Here is a 27,778-nt window from a genome sequence, read left to right on the forward strand (position 1 = left end):
CTATCTATCTATCTACACACACACACACACACACGTATGTATATATATTGTTTCAACATATAAAACTTGTTTCAATTTATATATATGTGAATTGAAATACTTTTAACCAATACTTGGGAAGGGGGAACAAGAAACAAATTTTACATAGAGTGGTTTAGTAATTTCCAAATACTCGATAGACTACATCAAAGTCACCTGAGATATTTATTTTAAAAATACTAACTTCCAGAGCACAAAGACCCACTCAGTCAGAATTTCGCTGGGTGGGGCCCAGGAATCTGGAGTTTAACAAGCTCCCTGGGTGACTATAATATTTTTTAGCAAGGAAGCCCAAAATTACTTCAATTATCTAAGGTTCCTTGATAATTTATTTAACACTAGGGCAAATTTATATTTAACAAAGAGAACAAGGTGACAGGACATAGATTTGGATGGCCTAATGTCTCACCATTTATCTCTGCAAACTTCTGAACATCACTCAGAGTTTTCAGTTCTTGCCTTGGACATGCTGCTACACACAGTGCTACAGACTTAATCTTCCGGTTTATCAAGTCCAGGTTGCATGGATCCAAAAAGAATACATACCTAAAGCATGGAGAAAAAAACTGAGATATTATTTCACAAAACACATTGTGGGTCCCTGCATATTTGACTAAGCCTAGAGCAAAGAACATCTATTCCACATTCCTCCACGATAAAAATCTCATCATAAATACATTTAAAAAAAATTGCTTATTAACAGACTAACAGTGGGAATAGGGGAATTGTAGGACTTATAATTTTCACGATCTATTTTTCTAATATTTAAATGTTTGTATTGTGCACATGCATATTTTATAATCAGAAATCATCGATTTTAGTTTTCTTCAAATCATTAATTTTTTCTTATTTTGTCAAACGTGTACCAAAAAAAATTATTGGAATATCATAATACTGCTATATAATATAGCATGAATAACAGTTTATATATAAACTGTAAACTTTAGCTAATAAATGTAATTCATTCATTATATATAATTCATATGAACAGAATTATATAATTCCAAAAATGAATATATATTATAGATATCAATGAATATATACAACTGAATATACAAAGTTAAATGGGGACTAGAGGGAAATACACCAACATTTCAACTACAGTCATCGCTGGGTGTTAAAATAAAGTGATTTTTAATTTATTTTACCTTTCAGAATCCGCACCTTTAGAAAGAATGCCAATTACTTTTGAACTGATATAACTGCAGTAAATATTGTTTATTAATAGTTTAAATACTGTCCATTACAGATAGGCAAAATAATCCCCAAATCTGAAATTATACCCTTTACGTCCTGTATACTTGTATTTTAGAAAAGGGAAGATTAATTAGAAAGCATGCCAAAGCATGTATTTTTAATGTTATAAAGTAGATGAGATGATAAAGATTGTAGATGCTAACATTTGCTCAAAGAGAAAGTAAGGGCTAAACATTCTCAACTGAGATAAGCTAAGTGTAATAACACGGATCAAGGAAGGGAGTACAAGAAGGAATGCTTCCACCTAAAATGAATCTCCAGCCAGGGTTCAATTCCACTGAGTCCATAGGAAGTTTTATAAAATCATGCATCTGTCAATAGCCTTTCACACAGTTAAACTCTGTTGCTATGCAAAATGTGGTTTCAAATCTGGAACAGGAAATATAACCTAATATAAAAATTAGGAGAACAAACTGAAAAGCAGAAAAGGTAAAGTCAATACATATGCTAAAATGGAAACTATAAAGGAAAAAAAAATAAGTAGGAAAAAAAAAGGGGGGCTACTACAGAGGCCTTTGCAGATCAAGTAACACTGCACACTTCAGCGCAGCAAGGGGACTGGGAACCCGGCATGAAGGTCAGGTATAACTTACCAAACTAAAAAAAAAAAAAATGTGTGTGTGACCCTATCAGTGACTCCAAACCCATTAATGTTCTATCTATGCAGATAGAAGGAAAGAAAAAAAGCCAGGCAGAAAGATGAGGTTTAGAAGTAGGTTTTGTGGACTGTTTCCATGGCTGATAACAAGGAAGCAGGGCATAAAGAGAACTGTTTCTGGCAACTTCTGAGTAGAAACAAGCATTCTCTTACTAATTCTCCCTTCTTCTATCCTGGGCGTCTGACTAAGCATGTCTATGCCTTTGACCCTGTATAATGAATTGCACAAACACAGATTCTGGACAGGGAACAATCAGGTCCTTGAGAAATGTGTCATAAAACCTTTGAATCAACCACTACTGCTACCACCACCACCACCACTATCACTGCCACCATTGCCATCACCACCACCATCACTACTAAGAATACTTCTTTTTTTTTTTTTTTGAGATGGAGTTCTGCCCTGTTGCACAGGCTGGAGTGCAATGGTGTGGTCTCAGCTGACTGCAACCTCAGCCTTCGAGGTTCAAACGATTCTCCTGCCTCAGCCTCCTGAGTAGCTGGAATTACAGGCACCTACTACCACACCCGGCTAATTTTTGTATTTTTAGTAGAAACGGGGTTTCACCATGTTGGCCAGGCTGGTCTTGAACTCCTGACCTCAGGTGATCCACCCGCCTTGGCCTCCCAAAGTGCTGGGATTACAGGTATGATAAGCCACTGTGCCTGGCCTAATAATACTTAATGATAAAAACTTTTAAAAATGATAGCCAATTTTATTGAGTACTTACTATTTATCAGACACTGTATTAAACACTTTACATGTATTAACTCATTTAATTCTCACAGTAATTCTGTTGTATGTTTCTCTATGGGGTGGGAGGTGGGCAGTGGAATTGGGATGGGAGAGAGGCATTGAGTACACAGTTGTAAGTGATGAGCAATGCCTTGAGAACCATCTGGGAAAATCACATCACAGTAGAAAAAGAAGCTTAGGGAAAAGGAAAAAAAAGCCAGAAGCTGCCAGGGCCTTGCTGCTGGGCCTAGGCTGGATCAATGACAACCTCTTGAGAACAGATGCACTGTCTGTCCTGTAGGCTTCAGCCTCCTCCAAGGGCAAAAGTATCCCTATTATATTTCTAACTTCTTTTATACCTTAAAACATATTCCTTTGATTTATGCTAGTGACTGGGCAGCAACCTTATCCCTTGCTTTAGTCAGACCAATGTGAACTTGCTTTCTGGTTCTCTCTTAATAGTTCTCTAACCTTGGAAAATATATTTATCCTTCTGAGCCTCAGTTTCCTTATCTGAAAAATTACATATCACCTATTTTATAGTTTGTTGTAATGTGATCAATAATATATATAAAGCACCTAACATAGTATGCACTCAGTGATTCGTGTCATTACCATTAAGAATAGTATTTGCTTTCCATACATCTTGCACTTCATAGTAAGGAACTAAACTCAACACTTTCTTATATGGGCATAAAACAGGGATACAATACTAACATTCGGTTTTCATTTAGGAAAAAAAAATCTGTGTAGGAGTATTCATGACTAAGGGTAAGGTCATTACCCTTGAGAACCATGTAGGCCCCCAAAATAGATCCAGCACAAGGAAAACAAGAACAGGAGGGTGAGAAGAATGCTACCATGACTACAACACTGTGAAATTAACACTGCACATTTTTCAGCCTGTGTATATGGTTTGAAAAGATCTAAAAACTTATTTGAATAAGAAATACACATCTTCAAGAAATACACACTCACATACATCACATGTTTACACTCTGTATCTTACCTGCCTTCCATAGTCTAAGAATATATTAAGCTGGCCAGGTGCAGTGGCTCAAGCCTGTAAACCCAGCACTTTGGGAGGCCAAGGTGGGCAGATCGCTTAAGGTCAGGAGTTGGAGACAAGCCTGGACAACATGGTGAAACCCCATCTCTACCAAAAACACAAAAATTAGCTGAGCGTGGTGGCAGGCACCTGTAATTCCAGCTACTTGGGAGGCTGAGGCAGGAGAATCGCTTGAACCCAGGAGGCGGAGATTGCAGTGAGCTGAGGTCGCACCACCGCACTCCAGCCTGGGCAACAGAGCGAGACTGTGTCTCAAAAAAAAAAAAAAAAAAAAACAAAGAAGGAAAAGAAAAGATATTAAGCTTAATTCTCTATGCCTTTCACATATTCAAATGCACACACATGAAGTTAAAAATAACATACAGACCTTGACCTTAGGTTCAGATTCTATTAACATTTGTTGGGTGTGTAGGTATTAGTCACTGTCACATTCAAGAACTTATTTGATCTTTGCAACAACTCTGTGAGGTAGGGGCCATAACCATTCCAAAGATGTTAAAACTGAGGCTTTGAGGCCTAACCACCAGGCCCAAGAGAGCTAGTAGGTGCCAAAGCATGAATTCAAACCTAGTACCTCTGATTCTGAGTTTCACTGTTTCCATTCTGCACTATTCCAAAATATTTCCTACAAATATCATTAGTAAATTTAACTGTTCTCTATTAACTTTGAATATTCTGTTTCCAGCATTCTGAAGTTCATCCAATCCATGGCAACATGCTTAAAAGTAATTATACTTTAACTAATTCATATTTAACTGAATATTTATAGGAGGCCAACTGCTTGTATCAAACCAATTTATGATTTATTAAAAGTGCACTTTCTTGCCTTTTGATTGGAAAATGTCCTTAACCAGGTAAATAAATGCTTACATTAGTTTTTCAGTTTTCACTTTAAACAAAATGAACTGATAGTTTTATTTTTATTTTTTGACAATGAAACAAATAATCATAATAAGCATGGTATTGACAAACCAGATTATTGTAACTGAAAACTACAGATGAGTATTTCAGCTGAGAGGGTAACATGCAATATCCACCTACTTTCACTCCCGACAGGGCAAGGATCAGGAAAGAGATGCAGCACATACATTTTGAAAAAGCTTCTCAGGCCAACTCTGATTATGTGCCTTGGCCTCCATACCTCCTCCTTCCCTATGCCATCTCCAAGGTGGAGAGCCCATGTCACAGATAATCCATAAACCTAAGTTAAGAGCAAGTTTGTCATTGTTATCCTCAGTGAATCTTTTACTAAGCTTATTAATAACTTAAATACAGCTTTAAGTTTCATATCCTTTAGAGGAACAGGAATAAATAAAACACCAAAAGTGAGAATGAAAGACAAGAAGCAGTAACAGAAAAATACTCTATAAACAAAACAGCCTAGACACCTGCAGGCATTGGCATATACAATATGCACATAGCATGATCAGATGATACAGAAATGCATTTGCAAAGGGAATTGCAAAACAGCCTAAGTAAGCTTTGAACTTAAAAGGTAGATGGGAATGGAGAAAAACGCTCAGACCAAACTGCAAAGCAAACATTACAGAGGACAGCAGGTAAGGCATGTAAATGTGTATTTATTACAGTTGGGGTGGTTTCCAGAAATTATTTGAGGAAGAGGAAAAGGTTTATTTTTAAATGGATATTTTTGAGATACAGTAACAAATTATCCCAAAAGGCAGGAAAAGGAGAGATGTCTGAATAAAATGCTCTGTCTACAAGGTGAACGAGGGGGACAGATGCACCAAAGATGAAAACAGGGAAACGAGACAAAGGTGGGACATTATACCACTGAAACTCAGGAAAAAGAATAAGAGCCACAAAAGAAGTGACTTTTAAAGCTGTACTCAGAGCAAGATTAAAATGAATGATATGATGCCACAGAAGGTTTAAAACTGGTTTAAACTTCTGTTTTGCTTTTACTTTCTTTACTGAAGATAGGAGAAGGTAAAGAAAATAAGATTCACCAATAATTTACTTTGAGTCACAAAGCATTACAGGCTTTAGCCTCACAACATCCTAATTCAACAAATGATGGAACTGACTGGCAAGCTGGGTGACTAACCTAACTTTCCAGTTCAAACTGTAAAGTTTGAATAAATGCAAAGGAAAGTGAGTTACAGACCAGCAAGTCAGCTGATTAAATCAGTGCAATCTTCTGGGATCCCTGGAGATCCCTAATCTTCTGGGATCCCTGACAGACAAAGCCCTACCTGTACATGATATAGGGCTGTACTCTATGTGGTATGCAACACTCACGTGACAGGAATTAAATAGGATAAGAAAAACTTCATTTATAACAAACATTACTAGGTGTATACTCCTGGGCCAGACCCTTTGGATACCAAATTCATAAAATATAGTTCTTGAATGCAAGTAAGTTACAGTCTAGAGAAGAACACACAAAAATATATACAGTCATTTAAAAACCATGTGATAGGAGGCAAGGCTGAGATGGCAGTGGAAATTGTGTAATTCTGCATGGAGGATAAGGGGTTAGAGAAACCATTAAGGAGGAAGAGGCAGTATCCAAGCCATATTTTGAAATTGAGTAGGAATTTTCCAGACAGATGGGAAAGGGAGCACTCTAGGCAGAGAAAACTGCATGTCTAAAAGCACAGAATCATGAAAGAGCATATTTAAGGAACTGCAAATAATCTGATAAAGTCGACTATAGGATGGGGTATCAAAGAGCTATGCACCAAGGAGAAGCAGGGGATAGAAAATGTAGCCGTCCTTAGAATCTGGAAGATCTTACAGCTCTTCCATTAGGCAACACGTACTCAAATGGCCACGGAACAGTGATACCCTGGTATGGCCAGCCCCTCGAATTGAAGGCTAGAGAGGGAATGGCTGGGGAACAGCAGCGCTGCTCCAGAGATGAGCCTTTGCCATTAAATTGCCTCCTGCTGCCATGGCAACTCTGTGACAAGACTTTTTGGAGCAAAAGGTGGCAAGCAGATACTAGGTCTGCTGGCCGCCTCCTGCCGAATTTGGCTGCCTCCTGCCGAATTTGGCTGCTCTCCTCTCTAATCAGGATGAAAGCACTGCAGCACTAAAGCTGGAAAGCAGGCTGAAAAATCCCTCTGTCACCTTCTGCTTTAGTGATTCTTGATATGTGTCTTCCCCAGAGGGGAATAAAAATGGAGTCTGATCATTTTTCCAATTATTACCTCATATCAATTTACAATTTATAGCCCCTTTCCACAGAGAGTGTTGCCGTGAGTGAATCATACCAAACTGAAAACCATGACAGCCTAGCGGAGGCTTGCTATTGCTAAACATAGGCTACAGAGAGCCCCGCAGATCTGTACTCCACCCACAGTGGAATTCTGCCCAGAGGAGGCCTCTTATTTCCAGAGGGGCTGGTGTTGGGGTACCAGCAAGGCAAGTCCAGTCATCTAATCTGGGGTGAGACCCAAATGCCCCCAGAAGAGCCCTGTTATACTAGGAGAGAACTATGGGGCCAGCACACCAGAGTTGGTGAAACCCAAGAAACCCAACCCATGAGGTTGCTGACAGGGGTGTGCCTTTCCCCACTGCTTCCTCAATCCTAATTAGGAAGAGGCAAAAATCTCCTAAGGAAGAGGTGCCATTTGTTAAAACTAAAACCTAAAGATCCATCTCACCAACCCCCAAAGAGACAATTGAATTCTAAACAGCATGGCAGCCTCCTCCGCCAGCACTTCTGTAGACCTTGATTTACAGGCAACTGCTAAGAAGAGAAACTTTCATGGCCCTTTCTGGTAATTCACAGCACTGAGAGCTGAAAATAACTTTAAACTGCAGAGGAAGCCCAAGGATCAGACTAAGACAGCAATACTCAGAGAATGTGCACCTCTCTAACCTCACCTTCGCCTGGTCTCCCACTGGTCTCCTTTCTGTTCCTCAAGCAACCTGGCACACTCTCACCTTGGGGCTGCTGCACTGCCTATCTGCCTGGAATGTTCTTTTTCTAGAGAGCAACAGAGCTAGCTCCTTCCCTCCTTTGAAGTCTTCACTCAAAAGACATCTTCTCAGTGAAGCCTTCGCTGGCCAGCCTGTCTAAAATGCCAACTTTCCACTCTGATGTGTCTTCATCTTTCCTGCTTTGTTTCTCCTCAGACTTACACTTGTTCACACACTGTGTATTTTACTTATTTATCTGTTTATTTTCCACCACCACCACTAGTAGAATATCAGCTCCAACAGGGCAGAGATATTTGACTGCTTAATTCATCCCTACATCCTTAGTGCCTAAAATGATGCCTGGAATAAAGAAGAAGCTGCATATTTCCCAAATTAATAAAGAGATGGTAATTATATAAGATTTTGCTAAGTGGGGCCAGAGGGGAGTGAAGGTAGGGAAGAAGATATTTCAGGAACAGAGAAATACTCTCGTTTATTCAAAAGAATTTTATCAAACACCTATTCTGCCAGGTGTAGGCCTAAATAAGTACTAAAGATATGATGATAAATAAGACCACACAAGTAAGTGTCTCCCTTCTTAGTGTTCACAGTCCAGAGAGTAAGAAGACAATTACAAACAGTGTGCTAGTGCTAGAGCAGGGAAAACAGGATTATAGAGGAGGCATCAAACGTACCCCATTAATGGAAAATCAGGATAGGTGTCCTGAGGAAGGGATATCTAAAGCTGGGACCTAAAGAATGAGTAAGAGTTAACCAGTGTGGATGAAAGGGGGTAGGAACAGGGCAGGAACAGAGCAGGCAAAGGCAAAAAGATGAAAGGGAGCATGGCACAGCTGAAAACAAGAAAATGGTCAGGATGGTTCATAGACGGCTGGACAGGCAAGCTGATGCTAGATCACGCAGGGCCTTATAAATGGTACGCCTGTAAATCCCAGCACTTTGGGAGGCCGAGGTGGGCAGATCACTTGAGGTCAGGAGTTCAAGACCAGCTTGGCCAACATGGTGAAACCCTGTCTCTACTAAAAATACAGAAATTAGCCAGGTGTGGTTGTGTGCGTCTGTAATCCCAGCTACTTGGGAGGCTGAGGCAGGAGAATTGCTTGAACCTGGGAAGTGGAGGTTGCAGTGAGCTGAGATTGCACCACTGTACTCCAGCCTGGGTGACAGAGTGAGACTCAGTCTCAAAAAAAAAGATGTTAGAAAGTCTGGAGTTCATCTTAAAGACACTGGGAAGCCACTGGGAGCTCACCAGCTGCAAGGTGCAGAACGAGTCAGAGGCAAGCAAGAGAAAAGAGACTGGCCAGGAGGCTACTAAATTTCTACCAAGAAAAGATGACTTGAACTAGGGTGGGAATGTGAATAAAAAGGAGATTTCAAAAGTTTAGACACAATGAAGAAAACTTTATGACTGATTATACATAGGTGGAAAGGAAAAAAATTAAAGATAATGCTTAGCATCTCAGACTAAATGGTTAGGACATTCTGGTTTGGAATCCTGCTCAATTCTGTAAGATAGGGGACTCAGGAGGAGGAGCAGACTACTGAAGGACAAGGATGACGTTCCAACTGCAGAGAATTTAAGTTGGAGATGCCTATGAAGTGTCCAAATGGACCTATACAGTTGGCTGTAGGATTCTAGCAGAGAAATCTGGACAGGCGACAGTGATTTTGGAATAATCAGCATGTAAATGGTAGCTTTCCCCTGGGAGTGCATGAGATCACCAAAGTCAGTGTGTAGGGTTAAGATTCTTAACCTGGGTGAAATCTGTGAGCCTCCAGAAATCATAAGCAAAATCTGATGTGCAAATCCATATGTATTTTTCTGAAGACAGATTTTATACTTCATAGTTTCGAATAGATTGTCAAAGGCCTCGTAAGAGTAAAAAGCAAGATGACGAAAGAGCCAAAGAAGATACTAACATTGCAAAGCAAAGGCATGGAACTGGAAAAGCACGGGGGAAGACTCCCCTATTTAGCTACAATGCCTGTCTCCTGCTTATCCATGTACCATGGAGGGAGACATAATTGTCAGAATGGCAACCAAGAGTCACTTATAGCAAATGATATTACTTATAATAAACTGAGGCAAGAAAGTAAATTAAAACAACTTTAGCTGGGTGCATTAGCTCTTGTCTGTAATCCCAGTACTTTGGGAGACAAGGGCAGGAGGATCACTTGAGGCCAGGAGTTTGAGACTAGCCTGGGCAACACAGCCAGACCCCATCCCTACAAAAAATACAAAAATTAGCCAGATGTGGTGACACACGCCTGTAGTCCCAGCTGCTTGGGAGGCTGAGCTGGAAGGATTACTTAAGCCCAAGAGGTTGAGGCTGCAGTGAGCCAAGGTGGTACCACTGCACTCCAGCCTAGGTGACAAAGCAAGACCTGCCTGGTCTCTTAAAAAAGAACATTTCACATGAAAAAAACAATTTTCTACTTAGTCCAATAAATTGAAAGAACACTCCTAAATCAACTTGTTTCAGCACTCATACTGAGAAATAATATGTGTCATGGGCCAATGGCCAGAAATTTCATTTTCTTTTTAGTTTATCAGCTTTTCTGAAATATAATTAACATACCATAAAATTCACCTGTGTAAACTGTGCAATTCAATGTTTTAAGTATATTTGACGGAGTTGTTCATCTCATTACTACAATCTAATTTTAGAACCTTTTGTCACCCCCAAAAGAAACCTCCTATCCATTAGAATTACTCCTCATCTGTTATGGTATAAATATTTGTCCCCTCCAAAACTCATGTTGAAATTTAATCCCCAGTGCGGCAGTATTGAGAGGTGGTGCCTTTAAGAGGTGATTGGATTATGAGAGTTCCGCCCTTGTTAATGGATTAATGAATTATCATGGGAGGGGAATTGGTGGCTTTGTAAGAAGAGAGATGTGAGCTAGCATATTAGCACACTCGACCCCTCATCATGTGATACCCTGAGCTATCTCAGGACTCTGCACAGAGTCCCCACCAGCAAAAGGCTCTCATCAGATGTAGACCCTCCATCTTGGACTTCTCAACTTCCATAATTATAAGAAATACATTCCTTTTTCTTTATAAATTACCCAGTTGCAGGTATTCTGCTGTAGGCAACAGAAAACAAGTGAATACATCATCCTTCCATGTCCAACTACTCCCCAGCCCTAGGCAACTACTAATCTACCTTATGTCTCTATACATTTGTCTATTCTATACATTTCATATAAAGAGAATTGTACCATATGTGGCTGGCTTCTTTTATGTAGTATAACACTTTCAAGGTTCATCCATGCCATGGCATATATAAGCACTTCATTCCTTTTAATGGCTAAATAACTTTTCATTGTGTGGATATACCACATTTTGTTTATCCTGTCATCAGTTGATGTACATTTGTGCTGTTTTCTGTTTTTGGCTATTAGATGCTGCAGCTGCTATGAATGTTCATGTACAAGTCTTTGTGGGGACATCTGTTTTTAGTTCTCTTGGGTAGATACGAAGGAGTGGAATTGCTGGATCATATGGTAACTCTATGTTTGATATTTTGATGGACTGTCAGATTGTTTACAAGAGCAGCTATCACATTTTACATTCCCAGCAGCAACGTATGAGGGCTCCAATTTCTTCACATTCTCACCAACATCTGTAACTGCCTTTTTATTATAATTATTCTAGTGGATGTGAAATAGTAACTTATTGTGGTTTTGATTTGCATTTCTTGATAGCTAATGATGTTGGCTATCTTTTCATGTGCCTGTTAGCCATTCACATAGCTGTTTTGGAGAAATGTCCCTCGGAATCCTTTGCCTATCACAGATTTCTTTCAGATCTCTGAGTAAGACAGAGTAAGGCACAGATATTCACTAGAAATTGTCACAACATTATGAAAAAATTATATTACAACAAAAAGCAAGGATAACAGTAGAGTAAAAACAGTACTTGGAGGCCAGGCATGGTGGCTCATGCCTGCAATCCCAGCACTTTGGGAGGCTGAGGCAGGTGGATTGCTTGAGGCCAGGAGTTTGAGACCAGCCTGGCCAACACAGTGAAACCCCATCTCTACAAAAAAAATACAAAAATTGGCCAGGTGTGGTGGCACACAACTGTAATCCCAGCTACTCAGGAGGCTAAGGCAGGAAATCACTTGAACCCAGGAGGTGGAGGTTGCAGTGAGCCGAGATCACCCCACTGCACTCCCACCTAGACCACAGAGTGAAACTCTGTCTTTAAAAAAAAAAAAAAATTCCGGGCGCAGTGAATCACGCCTGTAATCCTGATCACGAGGTCAGGAGATCGAGACCATCCTGGCTAACACGGTGAAACCCCGTCTCTACTAAAAATACAAAAAATTAGCCGGGTGTGGTGGCAGGCGCCTGTAGTCCCAGCTACTCGGGAGGCTGAGGCAGGAGAATGGCGTGAGTCTGGGAGGCGGAGCTTGCAGTGAGCCTAGATCGCACCACTGCACTCCAGCCTGGGCGACAGAGCAAGACTCCGTCAAAAAAAAACAAAAACAAAAACAAAAAGCACTTGGGAGAAAGTACAGGAGTCAAAGGACTAGAGGTCGAAGAATGGCTGTAGTGGGCAAAAAAGGACATGCAATGCAAGATGGAAGGACAGAAGACCATGGTGAGAGTGGGGAAAGTTTAGAATTACTCTGAATTGATTTTATAGGTAGAACAATTAAGGGTGATGACAAAGACCAAGCTGTGTCTATGAAAAACGGAACCCTGAAAGCCTCCCCTGAGAAAAAATTTAAGCAGTTCCCAGGGATAGTGAGAATCAATGAGACAGAATATGTGAGAGTGCTTTGCAAACTACATAAATTTAACAGTTGGTTAAAATAGCTGTGTTTTCCCCATCTAGGTTAAAAAGGGACGAAGCCTTGATTAAGTAACTTTGAAGCTTGTTTTAGATGATGATAATGAAGATGATTATAATAAACAACAGTTAACGTTCACGATACCAGGCACTGTGCTAAGGAGTATACATGATTTATGATCTTTACTCCTCTAAAACACCCAAGGAAGTACTGCTACTATTTTCATTTTACAAATGAAGATCCTTAGGCCAAACATTACTGTTGTTATTTTCAACAGTGTAACCTGTCCTTTGATTATCTGCCTACTGGATCTACTCGTACAGATACATCCCCAGTTGCATGAAAAATCTTACCTATCATAGAAAAACTCTAAATGTTGTTCCCATTGTATTGCTTTTATATCAGAGAATCAAATTTTTGATAATCAAACATGCCTACCTTGGTATTATTTAATTTCTTAATTTTTTTTTTTTTTGAGACGTAGTTTCACTCTGTTGCCCAGGCTGTAGTGCAATGGCATGATCTCGGCTCACTGCAACCTCTGCCTCCTGGGTTCAAGCAATTCTCCTGTCTCAGCCTTCCAAGTAGCTGGGATTACAGGTGCCCGCCACCACGCCTGGTGGTGTATTTTTTTTTTTTTTTTTTAATAGACAGGGGGGTTGGCCAGGCTGGTCTCAAACTCCTGACCTCAAGTAATCCGCCCGCCTTGACCTCCCAAAGTGCTGGGATTACAGACATGAGCCACTGCGCCCAGCCTTACTTAATTTCTTTATTGCCTCAACAATGTATCAATTATTGAAATTATACAAAGTATAATATTCATTTATAATACTGAAATTATACAAAATATAACAACCATTAAAGTATAATATTCATTCAATTATACAAAGTAGAACATTGATTTTAAAATATTTAACCCATGTGGAACTTATTTTGCATGGTATGAGATTAAAGTAGATCTAAATATAGCTTTCTTCACAGTATCACTCAACCCAATATTTTTTGTTAAACACTGACTACTTTCACAGTATTTATTTCTGCTGTTTCTATTTTGTTCCCATCACTGTTCTTAACCTATGTCCAGGTAGTCTTGTTGTTGTCCTTTGGAACAGGTTTCGGCCTAGAATGGCAATACCCCTTTCATTCTCCTCTAAGTGACACAATTATTAATTAGATAATGACAACTATAGATACACGATCTGTACTCACACAATGAGTAACCCTTCACTCCCACCTTTTATTTGGCTAGTATGCTAACTGCCAACATTTAAAAATCATAAGACTGATACACTCTTCTACTCATTAACAGACTTCCGGCTTCTTTTGAAAACTTAGCATCACTGGCCCCATCTACCCATATGCCAAAACTCACCCCAATTAGCAGCTATCTCCTTTACATGGGGCACACACACGTAAAGTCCAAAGTGTCCAATATTCCCTGTTGTCTTATATCCAACCCATGGTGAAACCCATATGTTTCCCTTCCTGCCTTCAAAACCAGAAAGTTCACAGCTAATTTAGTGCTTTATGTCAGTAACTACACTTAGCCTAGATTTCTGGTCTCATCTCTTCTCCACTTCCACGGTGTGCCTTCTGATCTTTTTTATTCCCATTTCATTGTCTTACAATATATGCACCTACTTCTAATCCTTTCAAATTATTTTGTGAATGAGAAACAATTTAAAAACCTTTCTCCTCTGAAATTCTTCCCTGATCCTTTACTCTGTGATTTATACTATCAATCCAGTTCAATGCACATCCTACTGGGATCTTAACTGGCACTTTATTAAATCTATATATTAACTTTGTTAGTATTGTCATCTTTACTATATTAAGACTACTCAACCAGAAGTAGATTATATCTCTCTTGTTTTTTTTTTTACTTAAAATACTATAACTCTCTGTATTTGGTCCCACATATAACCTGTTAGATTTTATTTTAATAAAACAAGTATTATATTTTTCATTGTATTTTCTGTGCACTGATAAGACAAACGACTGACTTTAGTTAGGCATCTGCTTTATAACCTATAATTTAAGCGCCTCATTTCAAGATATGTTTTTGTTGAATCTCCTAAACATTCCAGGTTATAGTCCCTTGTCACTGGCAAATAGTATTATTTTTCTTTCTAACTACCTATACATATTCTAGTTATCTCTTTCATTATGATTTGCTGCAACTAGTTATTTAAAATAGTGCTATTAAAAAGATGATGTCCTTGCTTATTTAATTTGAGGTAAACTATTTCTATTTCTCCATAATACTGGTAGCTGCTATTACTAGAAACTCCATCAGCCTCCTTTCATGCCATCAAACCTATAATAAAATCTATTTTTGACAAAGGTGGCAAAGTAATTCAATGGGGAAGATAGTCTTTTCAATAAATGCTTCTGGAATAACCATATTTTTGTATGGGAGAAAAAAGATAAACCTTGACCTTTTCTTCACACCATAATCAAAAATTAAATCAAAATGAATCATATATATCAACATAAGCGCTAACTAAAAAACTTTCAGTAGAAAGCACAAAAAAATCATTGTGAATTTGGGGTAAGGCAGTAATTTCTCAGATAGTACACAAAAAACATGAGCCATTAATAAAAACAAACAAATTCAACTTTATCAAAATGTAAAACTTTTGCTCATCAAAAGATGCCACTAAGAAAACAAAAAGCAAACCAAAGATTAGAAAAAATAATTGCAAAACACTTACCTAACAAAGGTCTTGTATACAGATTTAGTGCTCATAACTCATTAAGACTAACCAGTTTGTTTTAAAATATGCAAGATATGAATACTTCACAAAAGAAAACAGATGGATGGTCAACCAGCACTTAAAAAGATGGTCAACATCATCGGTCATTAGAAACATGCAAATTAAAACCACAGTGAGATACCACTACAGATTCACTAGAATGGCTAAGAATAAAAAGAACAGAGACATGCATGGTGACATGCATGGGACTGTACCTATAGTCCCAGCTATATGGGAGCCTCAGGGTCACTTAAGGCCAGGAATTCGAGGCTGTAGCGTGCTATAATCATGCCAATGAATAGCCATGGCACTCCAAACTGTGCAACATAGTGAGATCCTATCTCTAAAAAAAATAAAATAAAATAAAATGTAACAAATAACAAAAAGTCTCATAATACAAAATGTTAGGAGGAAGTGAAGCAAATATAACCCTCCTACTATTGTAGTGGGAATGCAAAATAGTGCAGCAACCACTTTGGGAAACAGCTTGATAATTTCTTATAAAGTTAAACATCCTCACCACATGACTCTGCAATCTCAATGCTATATATCTAACTCTCCAAGAGTAATGAAATATATTAAATTACATACACAAATTGTTAAAGCAGTATTACTCACAATAGTAAAAAAAAAAAAAAAAAAAGTTAAATATTGAAATAACCCAAATAGCAAAAAACCTAGTGAACAGATAAACTGTGTTATAGCCACACAATGGAATATTTCTCAGTAATTTAAAAGGAACTAACCACTGATGTATTTAACAACATGCATGAATCTCAGTAGCATTATTATATGTTTTAAAAGGTAGACACAAAATACTACATAATATATAATTATTTTGTATATGACATTCTAGAAAAAACAAAACTATACTACGAAAAGCAGATCAGTGGTTGTCTAGGGACAAGAATGGGGGCAAGGACTGACTACAAAGGGGCACAAGGTAATTTTCTAAGAGCAAAAGAAGTATGGATTGTGATGGAGGATGCATGACTGCATATAGTTACCAAATTCAAACTACACTTGAATGAGTAAATTTTACTATATGTAAGTTATAACTCAACAAAACTATAAAAATGAAATATTTTTAAATTTCTTCCTGAAAATCGACTTTACAAAATCCAATTTAATTTAATGAGCCCCAGTGTGTAGTAAGAATTTAACCTTACTCAGAAAGAGATCTGGACTTTGCCCTTCACTTCTGGGAGTTAATTTCTAAGCCTTATAGGAGTGTCTTTGTTTACTTGGTGCTCTTGGGTCACAGAAGTCTAACAATGTGTTTTAGGGTTGGGGTAGACCACTCCACATAGTATTTAGGGTGGGCGTCGACCACCCTAGAAAGACCAACAATGTTGTTTAGATTAAGAGTTTGGGATCACATGGTATCAAATTGACCAGAGGAGCTGGAGACTGGAGCCTGAGTCAGCCATATAATGGAGTCCCAACAAAAATTATGAACACTGAGGCTTAGGTGAGCTTCTTTGGTTAGCCATACTCTGCGTATTGTCACACACTGACACTGAGAAAGTACTGTGCTCGGACTCCGTGTACTCCTCTCTCCCCAAGGGAGACAACAATGGAAGCTCTACCCCATGCACTCATTTTGTTGGCTGATTTTACTCTATATCCTTTCCTAAAAATAAACCATAACCATGAGTACAGTAGCGTTCAGTGAGTTCTGCAAGTCTTCCTGGCAAATAATTTGCCAGGAAATAGGTGGTTTTATGGACCCCTGATCTTGCAATTGGGGTCAGATATAAGGGTGGTTGTGTGTGGACTGTGTGCCCTCTAACTTCTTAGGTGCCCTCAACTCTGACACCCAGGTAAACACAAGTGGGTGGCAAACCCACTTGATTGCCATCAAACTCATAGTTGAAGCAGTTAATAATTACCTGAAGTATATTACAAAGGTCATTGTCTATCAGCTCATGAACAATGACTAAAGCTTGTAAAAATCTTTACAGGTGTCAGGTAACCGAGAACCAACTCAAGTAGTGAGACTTCGGATTGAGCATTTGTACCAGCTGTTTAACTTAGACATGGCAAATATATACATCTAGTCAAACAACATGGAGAAAAACCAATCATCCCTTCCTTGCCGCCTAGCTGCATACATGTCATCTAATTCTGTTAAACAGGTTTTCACTTCCCTATTTAGAATTGGCAAAACATTTTGACTTTCAACTCCTGCATTTTCTAAGGTACGTAGCTGGATCTCCTCTTTCAAATTGCTCGCAGTATTTTCCACAGCAAGTATTATCCTAAAGGCAGAATTGCACTAGCAATACAGATGTTACCTTTGTAAAGAGTTTAAAAATTTAGGCTAAAGAGTAGTATGGTCACAAAATATGACAAAAAATCTCCATAAATTTACCTTCAGAATATTTAGTTAGCATCTTTACAACTTCTAATATTTTCCATGAGAGAGAATGAAAGTTGAGAAAAAAAACTGTATAGGCCGGGTGTAGTGGCTCACGCCTATAATCCCAGCACTTTGGGAGGCTGAGGTGGGGGGAACATTGAGGTCAGGAGTTCAAGACTGGCCTGGCCAACATGGTGAAACTCCATCTCTACTAAAAATACAAAAATTAGCTGGGTGTGGTGGCAGGTGCTTGTGATCCCAGCTACTTGGGAGGCTAAGGCAGGAGAATCTATTGAACTCGGGAGGCGGAGGTTGCAGTGAGCTGAGATCTTGCCATTGCACTCCAGCCTGGGTGACAGGGCGAGACTCCATCTCAAAAAACAAACAAACAAAAAAACCTGTATAAATAATACAATAAGTTTTCATTTAGAACGTCACAGATGTTACTATTTCCAAATGCTTGTAAATTTGGGAGGAAATAAGTTCTCAAATACAAGTTTATGTGAGGTACCTATCTAGGCTGCTCTTTTCCACTTTATGCTAAAGTGGGAGTGACAGTAGGTTAGAGTTAGAATCAGAGAGTACTGACAGGAGACAAAGAGAGGAGTGCTTTCCCTCAAAGCAAAGCCAAATTCATCAAAGGCTTAGAGCATCTCCATTTGTTTAAACGTATCCCTAAGTGTGGGAAGAAGTAGGTGATCTACTGGGCTGCTCTGAGGAATACCTTGACAACAGGTAGGGAGAATACTCTGTAAAACTTCAGAATTAGTCCAATGGACAAATGTATACCTCTCTTCTTCTGAGCTTCTACAACTCCACAAGATGGAGTCAGGAGTACAAGATAGAGTCAGGAGCACCTTCCTGTGTGTGCCAGTCTTCTCTGGGCTTTAGGATGGCCAACAAGAATTCCAACCTGTAGACTCAACCACACTATTCCTCAGACAGTGAGAACCAAGCTTGGTATTCTAATCAGAATTCCATCTTCACTAGAAGATGGGCTCCTGGAGCCACCTCTCAGTCCCCAAACCCTCATAACCATCTATTCACCTCTTCGTCCAATCACCATTATGTGTACCATCCTTCCACAGCCGACTTTACTTGACTTTACCCTGATAAAATGCAAGCCCTGCCTTGAACCCCCAAAATATGACAAAAATATTTTCAAAGACATCTCCATAAACTTACCTTCTGAAAATTTAGTTAGCATCTTTATACCTAAATGAGGCTCCAAAACTCTGCCTAAAATTACCCTGTCCCTGAACCCCTGTCACTGGCTGAGAGTCTTCAACTCATATGTACAACCTGCAACCAAGATGCTGCCCTAAGGGGAGGTCAGAGAGATTCAAGACTGAGAATCTGACCCAATTTTGCTGGAGGAAGGGAGTCATGAGCCATAGAATATATGCTATAGAATATATGTTACCTCCAGAAGCTGAAACTGACTCTCAGTTTATAGCCAGCAAGGAGATAGGAACTCAGTCCTACAGCCATGTGAAACTGAATTCTGTCAATAGCCTCAAGGAGCTTGGAAGAGGATTCATTCCCTAGAACCTCAAGAAAAAAATCACAGCCCTGTCAACACTTTGATTTCAGCCTTCAAAACCCACAGCAACCAGCTAAGCCACGCTGTGCACAGACTTCTGATTTACAGAACTTCGTTGTTAAAAGCAATGAATTTGCTTCAGTTTCCGATTTACAGAACTTCATTGTTTAAAGCTTCTTACTTTATGGTAATTTGTTACAGCAACATTAGGAAAGTAATACAATGGTGGTTCCAGTACTATCACCAAATTGCCTTCTTTTCCTCTCCCCACCAGCCTGCTGTTAGGAACTCAGGAAAGTGGAGTCACTCAGCTTTCAATAGACAACACTTTTACATGACATTTCATCACTGAACTGTCATAATTTCTCCATGTATTTTGTCTTCCCCACTAGAATGCAAGGTCTTCAAGCACAGGGACTACAGATGTCTTTTTATCCTTTTTTTTCATTACCCAAGTAATGTATATATCGATTATAGAAAACTTAGGAAAAAAGAGATAAGTATAAAATTAAAACCATCCATAATTCAACAGCTAATCACACTGTTCACATTTTCATGTCATTCTATACTTTTCTATGTACACGTATATTTTTACATTTATAAATAAAATCATGCTGTACATACTGGTTTGCAATTTATTTTTCCCTTAATAATGTTATGCATATATTGCATGCTATGGACATACTTCTACAGCATCATTTTTACTGACTCCACAGTATCTAAGACCGGGCCAGGACCTCCCATTGTAACCTTTCTCACGGCCTTCCCATTATAACCTCTCATACCCTTACACCTCTCTCTTCAAAACACTTCCTATAGCTATAATAATTTGTGATTGCATGATGATTTTATTGTTGTCTCCACAAAACTGTAATTCCCATGAGATAAAAAAAAAAGTATGCTTATTTTGCTCAAGACTATAATCTCAAGTGCCTAACTCAAAGAAGATGGCCAGGAAACAGAGTTCACAAATGAATGAATGAATGAATTTAACCAAACGCTTTTTTCAACCACTTAGGTCACTTGTTATTTTAGTATTCGTAATAGTGGTCTGTAGCACACAGCTGATTTTCCATAAATATTTGCTGAGGGCTAAATAAAATAATAAACATAATTTTCAAAAAAGGTGAAGGATAGTCACTCAGTAAACAGCAATATGATTTAAGTCATCACGAGGAAGAGAAGTCCTAGTCACATAATGAAACACTGTACAAGTACTTAGCTGATAAGAGGACCTTCCACGCAAATATTTTAGCATATTTTATCTATATTTTTCTAGTTCTTTTTCAAACAGGAACAGGTATGCACAGTCAATAAGATTCAATAACTCTTTAAAAAGTCTTCAAAAGAGGCATGTTTTACATGCTAATTAAAGAATAATATTCTCCCTAAAATAGATGGTTATGTGGTATAGTACAGGCCCAGAAAGTTTGGCAATCATTTAAAGTGTGAGCACAGTTTTCATATTGGTACAATCCCCTAAATAATCCTCTGCATAAGTTAATATGTGATCACGGGGTAGACTGAACCAGAGACACTAAAGATACAGGACTCTGACTTTAAAGAAGGTGATCAGTGGCCACTAAAGTCCTATTCTGTATATGTGTAGATATTGCAAATATGGAGTTTCCTTAAAATAAGACCACTGTTTATTAAACAATCAATTATCTTACTTAAAAAAAACCCTACTATCAATTTGAAGCTAAGTATTTTTCAGTAAATATTGAAAACATACAAATGGTAAAAAAAAAAAAACCAAACAAAAAAACGCAGTTCATCATCACAATTCATATTCTTTATTTGACAGAGAAAGAAATGACAAAATTGCCTTCAAATTACTCAAAGCCTTCCTAGATTGTATAAGGGCTTTGGTTCCTTTTTTAATGTGAATGGGGACTCGTCAAGTTCCCCTAAAAATTTCTTTCATCTTTAAACGTTAGGAGGGAGAAACCCCCAAAGCAAAAAGGTGGGAAACTGGAATTACCATACAGCTCACCAGATCTATTTTAGTGTATGATGCGAAGAGCACCGACTGAGGGTGAGAATTGAGTGCTGGTCTGTCTCCATCAAGTCACTCATGTTTCCTAGACTCAGTTTCTTCACCTGTAATATGATCTCAAGGATTGTTTTAGCACAAACATTTTAAACTTTGAGTATCTTGCCAATGAGAACAATTAAGAGAAAGAAGTAAAACTCACACTCTGATTCTGTTTTTACTAGGTAATCTGGTAAAGATTATGCAGGAAATTGAAAAGAGCTCAAATAAAATGCACCCCCTATAGATTTTACTCATACATAGATGCTATCATCCTCCGCAGACCTCTAGTTCTTTACATCCTGTTAATACAGATTATCTGACATTGGAGAGGCATTTTAGGGCAATGGAGACTTTATCAGTGATTGGGACTTTAAATGGCTTCCTTGGAAGAAAGACAAAAAGATAAAAAAGAAAATTAGATTTGTGCAAAAATGTATCTTTAAAACCTCTATGGAATAATTGATACTGATGTGTGAGATACACTGGGAAAACTTCTTGGAGTAACAAAGAAAGTAGACACTAAGTTCTGTGTTAGGACTGTTTGAAGAATGAGGGAAAAGTTCTAATAATGACTTAATACTTATGTCAAAAAGATTAAGAGCAGTTCCTTACTTACTGTCACCCAGTTTTACAATGATGACCTATGCTTACTAAGAGCTACCACCACTTTGCCATATCTTCTCCCATCTCAGGCACCCAGCACATGGGAGCATCTTTGATAGAAGCACAACACCCCTGCCCTCACCCCAATCTTCTCCCCAGAGGCAAACAAAGCTAGACCTTTTGTCCCAGCTCAGTCCACACACTCACTAATTCAGGCATCTTGCAACTAAACAGGACCATTTCTGCTCTGTCCAAATTGATATGGAAGACAGCGAGCTTCCTCTCTGGCAATAATAACAACATTAGTAATAAGGCTGGGCGCAGTCGCGCATGCCTGTAATCCTAGCACTTTGGGAGGTCGAGGTGTACAGATTGCCTGAGCTCAGGAGTTCGAGACCAGCCTGGGCAACATGGCGAAACCCAGTCTCTACTAAAAATACAAAAAAAAAATTAGCCAGGCACAGTGGTGCATGCCTGTGGTCCCAGCTAACTCAGGAGGCTGAGGCAGGAGAATCACTTGAACCCAGGAGGCAGAGGTTGCAGTGAACCAAGATCACGCCATTGCACTCCAGCCTGGGTGACAGAGAAAGACTCTGCCTCCAATAATAATAATAATAATGATAATAATTTTTTATCTAAAATTGACATATATACTCTAAGCCTACTTATATATTATAGACCTAAAGATTGTAGACAATCTAGAATGTGACAGAAAAAGTATGTTTTTGGAATTCCCAATCAGAGTTCAAAATATATTACTACCACCCTGATCCCCACCATCAAAAAAATGGCAGCCAGCAAGGAACAAAGGGCCTCAGTCCAACAGCCCTCAAGGAACTGTATGCTGCCAACAACCACAGGAGCTTAGAAGGGGAACCTCCCCTCACTGAGCCTCAGATGAAATCCCAGCCCTGACCAACAATTTAAGTGCAGCCTTATGAGAGACTCTGTGGCTGAAGACCCAGGTAAGCCACATCCAGATTTCTGACCTACAGAAAGTGATCACAAATGTGTCTTGTTTTAAGCCACTAAGTTTACAGTAATACTGTTACCTAGCAACTGCCAATTAATACAGAGGAGAAACACACAATATAATTAGAGTGCAAACTGAAGGCAGTAGAATAACAAGTATAATATAGGGATGTTCAGGTAATCAAATTAAAGGAAAGCTCACTATGGATAAGGTTAGTTTTGAAACATTTCATACAGAGGTTAGTTATGAGACGCATCTTAAGTGTTTCAAGAATTCAGACTGGCAGAAAGGTAGAAGGAACAGCAAAGAGGTAAGAATCAATTGAATGTCCCAGACAATAAGAACATCACACTGAGGAACAGTGGGAGGAGACTGAATAGGTGAAACGGGTCCAGATCACAGGAGTCCTGGAAGGGCAGGGCTGAGTGGGCTCTTCTTTGATGCTATAGACAACACCACCAAAGGAAAGGCTCTTGAGGAGGGAAATGACAACATAAGAGCCCTATTTTAAACAACTTAATCTTATCACAGTATAAAGGATGGAGCAGATTAGAGATAAGACGACCAAGAATAGATACGCTAGCACAACAGTCTTCATGAAAGGCTAACAAACATGGGGACAAAAGGTTCACACTCATTAATAATCAAAGACATGCAAATTAAAACTATAAAACACCATTTTCTGGCTTAAAAAATTAGTAAATAATAAAAACTAATAATACTAGCAAAGATAAAGCAATCTCAAACACTGTTGGTGGGAATATAAATGGAACGGTCTTTATGGAAAGCCATTCAGCAATATGCATTAATAATTTTAAAATATACAAATCCTCAGACTCACTAATTTACTTCTTAAAACATATTCTAAGGAAATAAATTAATTTATCCATTCAACAAGCATTTAAATGTGTGCCTACTATGCTCTAGGCAGTGAACTAGGATCTGAGACATAGCAGCGAATCAAATATATCTCATTTCTTCTCTCATGGCACTTAGAATACACATTTAACAAATAATCAAAAAATAAGTATATAATTACACATATTACAGGATATAATGAGAGTACTTTTGAATATTGGATTTAAATTATGAGAACAAAAAGACCTCTCTGGGAAGTGACATTTATGCTGAGAGCCGAAGGATGAGTAGAGTTTAGCCATGTGCAGATTGGGAGGAATTTTTTTTCTGATAGAAGAAACAATATTCATGAAGTCAAGAAAGAGCTATAGTTGAGATTTTAGAGGACTGAGTTGTTGACTTTTTCAACAAATATGTATAAAGGTCTTAGTAAGACCAGCTACTGTACTAGCGGCTGACAGTAAGGAACAGGAGAAACTGATCAAGGTTAGGCTGAAGTATTAGCAGACAAAACAGGTGTAAAAATACTATATAGCTACACAAGGGCCCACAGTTCATAAGGAAGCAAAGAAGTACGAGGAAATAAGTGTAAAGGAAGGAAACCAATGCATTTTCAGGAGAAAGAAGAGGATGGAATGAAGGTGACAAACACAAAGACTGCTGCTTTTCTGTCTGTTTTCAGATCGAAATATTATAGACTTATCTGAGAAGGGTAAAAAAAAGTCTGTTCATTTTTTTTACAAAAACACTTATAGACAGAAATACTTAAGTAGGTTAGCACTAAAAAGGTCATACAGTAAGAGAAGATGAAGTAGAAATCAAAAATAAATTTTAAACATGTGTACATGAATTAAGGAACAGCTACACCTGGGAAACTATTTTCCCACTGTATGAATGGCTCTTGACTATGCTAAACATTCAGGGAATAGTGACCACTTTTTCAGAATCATAAGTAGCCTCTCTTGGAAGAGGCTGAAAGGTACATAGAATAATCCAAGTATTTGCAGCCTGCTCTACTGAACAGATGAATCACCACAAGGTTAAACATGAAGAGTAGCATTTACACAAACTTTATGGTGAGAACAGGCTTGGAGTCACGGCAAGTTATGAAAGGAGCCATAAAAATGATTCCAATCCCATGTAAGCAGAAGACCTGACGGAGCAGATCCCTTTTCCTCTTATCTCCTCAATTATCTAAATTGTAATATTTTATATTTGATACCTGTCAGCAGCATTAAAGAGTTAAATAATATTTTACAGAGTAGATCCTATCTACAAAAAATAGTACTGTGGAACTCTGTACTATATTTGCAACTTATATGAGTCTAAAGTTATTTCAAAATAAAAATAAAAAAATCATAGTCTTGCTACAAGAAATAACAAAGTCTAAAATTTGCATTAGTTTCATGAAGCAATCATAAAGAAGAAGAAATGTAACAATTCTTCAAATTGCTAAGAGTCCAACTTTCACTTCTCTCAATGGATGCAGGTGCATATCAAGAGAAAAACTCATCTTCTGGGCTGGATATTCTACAGCCCACCAGACATGTGACTTTGGGAAAATTACTTCAATCTTCCAAGCCTCTGTTTCACCTACCTCACAGGGTGGTATCACATGCTAGTTGACTTTGGGATGCCATACAAACACTCATCGCTGTTATTTACAATTTTGTTTATTTAAACTGCATTATCTTATCTTCATTAATGGGAGGAATAATGCTGAGAAATTAACTATTTGGATTTCTTCAGGTTTGTGACATTATCAAATTAATCTTATACTTCCCACTAGGGGCCCAGATTTAACTGACAGATTTATATAATAATAAATACAGTTATTACATACCACCTTCCTGGAAAATGCTTTATAATAGACCTATAACCTTAAAAATGATACCTGCTTAGCCTTTTCCTATAAAGTGCATTAACTGGATTAGTTAGCCTACTACCTTAAAATTAGTTTTGTTAATTCTGAAGAACAAGTTAGATACTTAAAATGCCTAATAAGGTTTCATGGGGCATAAATATATAGTCTGTACAAATATATTAGCATCATACATAAAACATGCTAGATGAAATCTATTTTCCCTACAGGTATTAAAAACAAAATGATAGCCCTTTTGAAGAAAACAGTCAATTAAGTCAGGAATTTCATGAAATCTAAAAGATGAATATTGAGAACCCAAAGCAAATTTTAAAGTCTGACAAAATGTATCTTTTATAAAGCTGGAAACTGATGTATACTTATAAATGATACGACATAAAATATTTTCTATTATGTTAATATTTCAAAATCCATTATCATCCCTCTGTCTCCCATTAAGCATAATCTTAGAGGAAAAAATGTTACAGGGTTAAAACTAGTGTATAACTTAAAGGCTAAAGAAAAAAAAGAGTAAAAGAATAACCTTTTCAAATCAAGCCTTTACCCATTAACATGGGTAAAGGTAGCCCATTTTAACATGGTAGCTAATTCTGTTTCCTGAAGAATGTATTTGTAGACCAATAAGAAGAATCATTCAAGGGTTCAGTGAAAAAAAATCAAACACACCAACAGAAGTCACATAAAAATAATATTTGGTAAGATATTATCTTTAAAACAGCAAGAACAGCAGGATTTTCTCTGTGCCTCTTTCAAAGTTTCCATGTGTTCATCATTCAGCAAGTCTACTCACTTCCGCTGGGTGTGGTCCATGCCACTGTTTGGTATTGCTTCCAACTTTGTATTTTTCTGCCCACAGATATTTCCATAGCTGTCGTATCCTGACACTAGTCTTGCTGCTGCACCTGTTGCTATTGAAAAGCCACAAATAAATCCCTAGGAAAGAAACAGAAAAAAACATACAAATAAACCATTTCAATAGCCAACAGTCACTAGTTGATACGATAATGAGCTTCTTTTTGTCTGCTGAAGGGAACAAAGAGCTATCTTTTCTTACTGCAAACACTATTCCACTGTTTTCCTTGGATTGCACATAAACAGTACAAAGAAGTCCATAGGGAAACACTATTTACTACCATAACAAAACAAATCCCAACCTTTACATCATAAGGTCAACTTTGAATTTTATAATAATAATAATAGTAATAATAGCAGCTCCCCTTTACAGAACATCTGCTCTGTGCCAGTTTGTGTACTCTTAATAGGTGCTTGTAGTATGTTATCTCTAATCCTCATGATGAAGATACTGAGGCCTAGAGATGTTAAACAAGTTATCCAAGGCCATCAAAGCTAGTAAAGATCAGAGCATAGAATCAAACCCAGCTTCCCTCATTCTCTAGTTTCATTTGGTTGTAAAGGGGTTCCGTTAAGTGAACATCAGCAAAGGATGAAAGAAAAAAATTCAAAGAACAATAGGAACGTGGGTTTTGAATCATTATCACTTCAGTGCACCCAATACTTCTGTTTCCTTCCTGCAATAAAGCTGTATACAAGTCAAAGAATTACATCGTGAAGCACTGCCATGCTCTTAATATTGAAGACTGGAGGAGAGTAAGGCACTGGCTTTGTATACTGCAAAGGTCACTTCATTTCATGGGAATATGCTTCATCACAGTACTAAAGGCAAATGGTAGATACTTCAGAAGCACATCATGCTTGCTAAGTCAAGCATGCACTGACCAAAACAAAGCAATAAAAGCCTACGCTTGACAGCAAGCTACTAGCCAGAAGAACAGAAAGTGAATCACTACTGATAAATTGATCGTATTGGTGGGAAAGACTGAGGTTAAGAACTATTCTTGCAATCTGATCGTTAAAAGGTTACATTTTTATTATCTTTAGTAAACTGGCTAAGAAGGCAGAGACTATCATTATTTAATTAATCACAGCCAAGTATCACGAGTAGTACTTATGTAAATAGCCCTGCTAGATCCAAGGCCTACAGTGGAAAATACTATACTCATATGCAATTCCTCAGAGAAAAGTATTTCCCCTTTAAATATACTTACCCAAAAAGGCAAACAAACTGTGTTCTAAATAAGCCCTGTACTTTCATTGTGCAGGTAAGGGAGCTACAAGGAAAGAATAGAGAGCATAGCTACAGTCAGTAGAAACTTCGTGAAGCTATACTTCGTAAAAAAATAGACTGAGAGTAGAGACTAGCCCTGATTTGCTACTCACTAGCTTCAACTTTCTGTCTCAATTTACTCATCTGTAAAATTGAGATAAT

At 38.1% G+C, this 27,778-nt stretch overlaps 1 protein-coding gene across 6 annotated transcripts in view; it reads right to left on the reverse strand.

Annotated features, from left to right (window-relative positions):
- SLC44A1 (solute carrier family 44 member 1) overlaps nt 1-27,778 on the reverse strand; it is a 194,355-nt gene that overhangs the window by 102,977 nt on the left and 63,600 nt on the right. For all 6 annotated transcript variants that reach the window (XR_010109015.1, XM_034967914.4, XM_055117767.3 and 3 more), the window contains exons 3-4: nt 26,282-26,424; nt 449-585 (exon numbers count right to left, since the gene is read on the reverse strand). Coding sequence is in view for 5 of the 6 variants with exons in the window: in XM_034967914.4 (XP_034823805.2) it covers nt 449-585; nt 26,282-26,424 (280 nt within the window). In the remaining variant the exon portion in view is untranslated. The remainder of the gene's footprint in view (nt 1-448; nt 586-26,281; nt 26,425-27,778) is intronic.

The sequence above is a fragment of the Pan paniscus genome, chromosome 11 (genome assembly GCF_029289425.2).
Source record: "Pan paniscus chromosome 11, NHGRI_mPanPan1-v2.0_pri, whole genome shotgun sequence".
In the NCBI taxonomy this organism is placed as follows: Eukaryota; Metazoa; Chordata; class Mammalia; order Primates; family Hominidae; genus Pan; species Pan paniscus.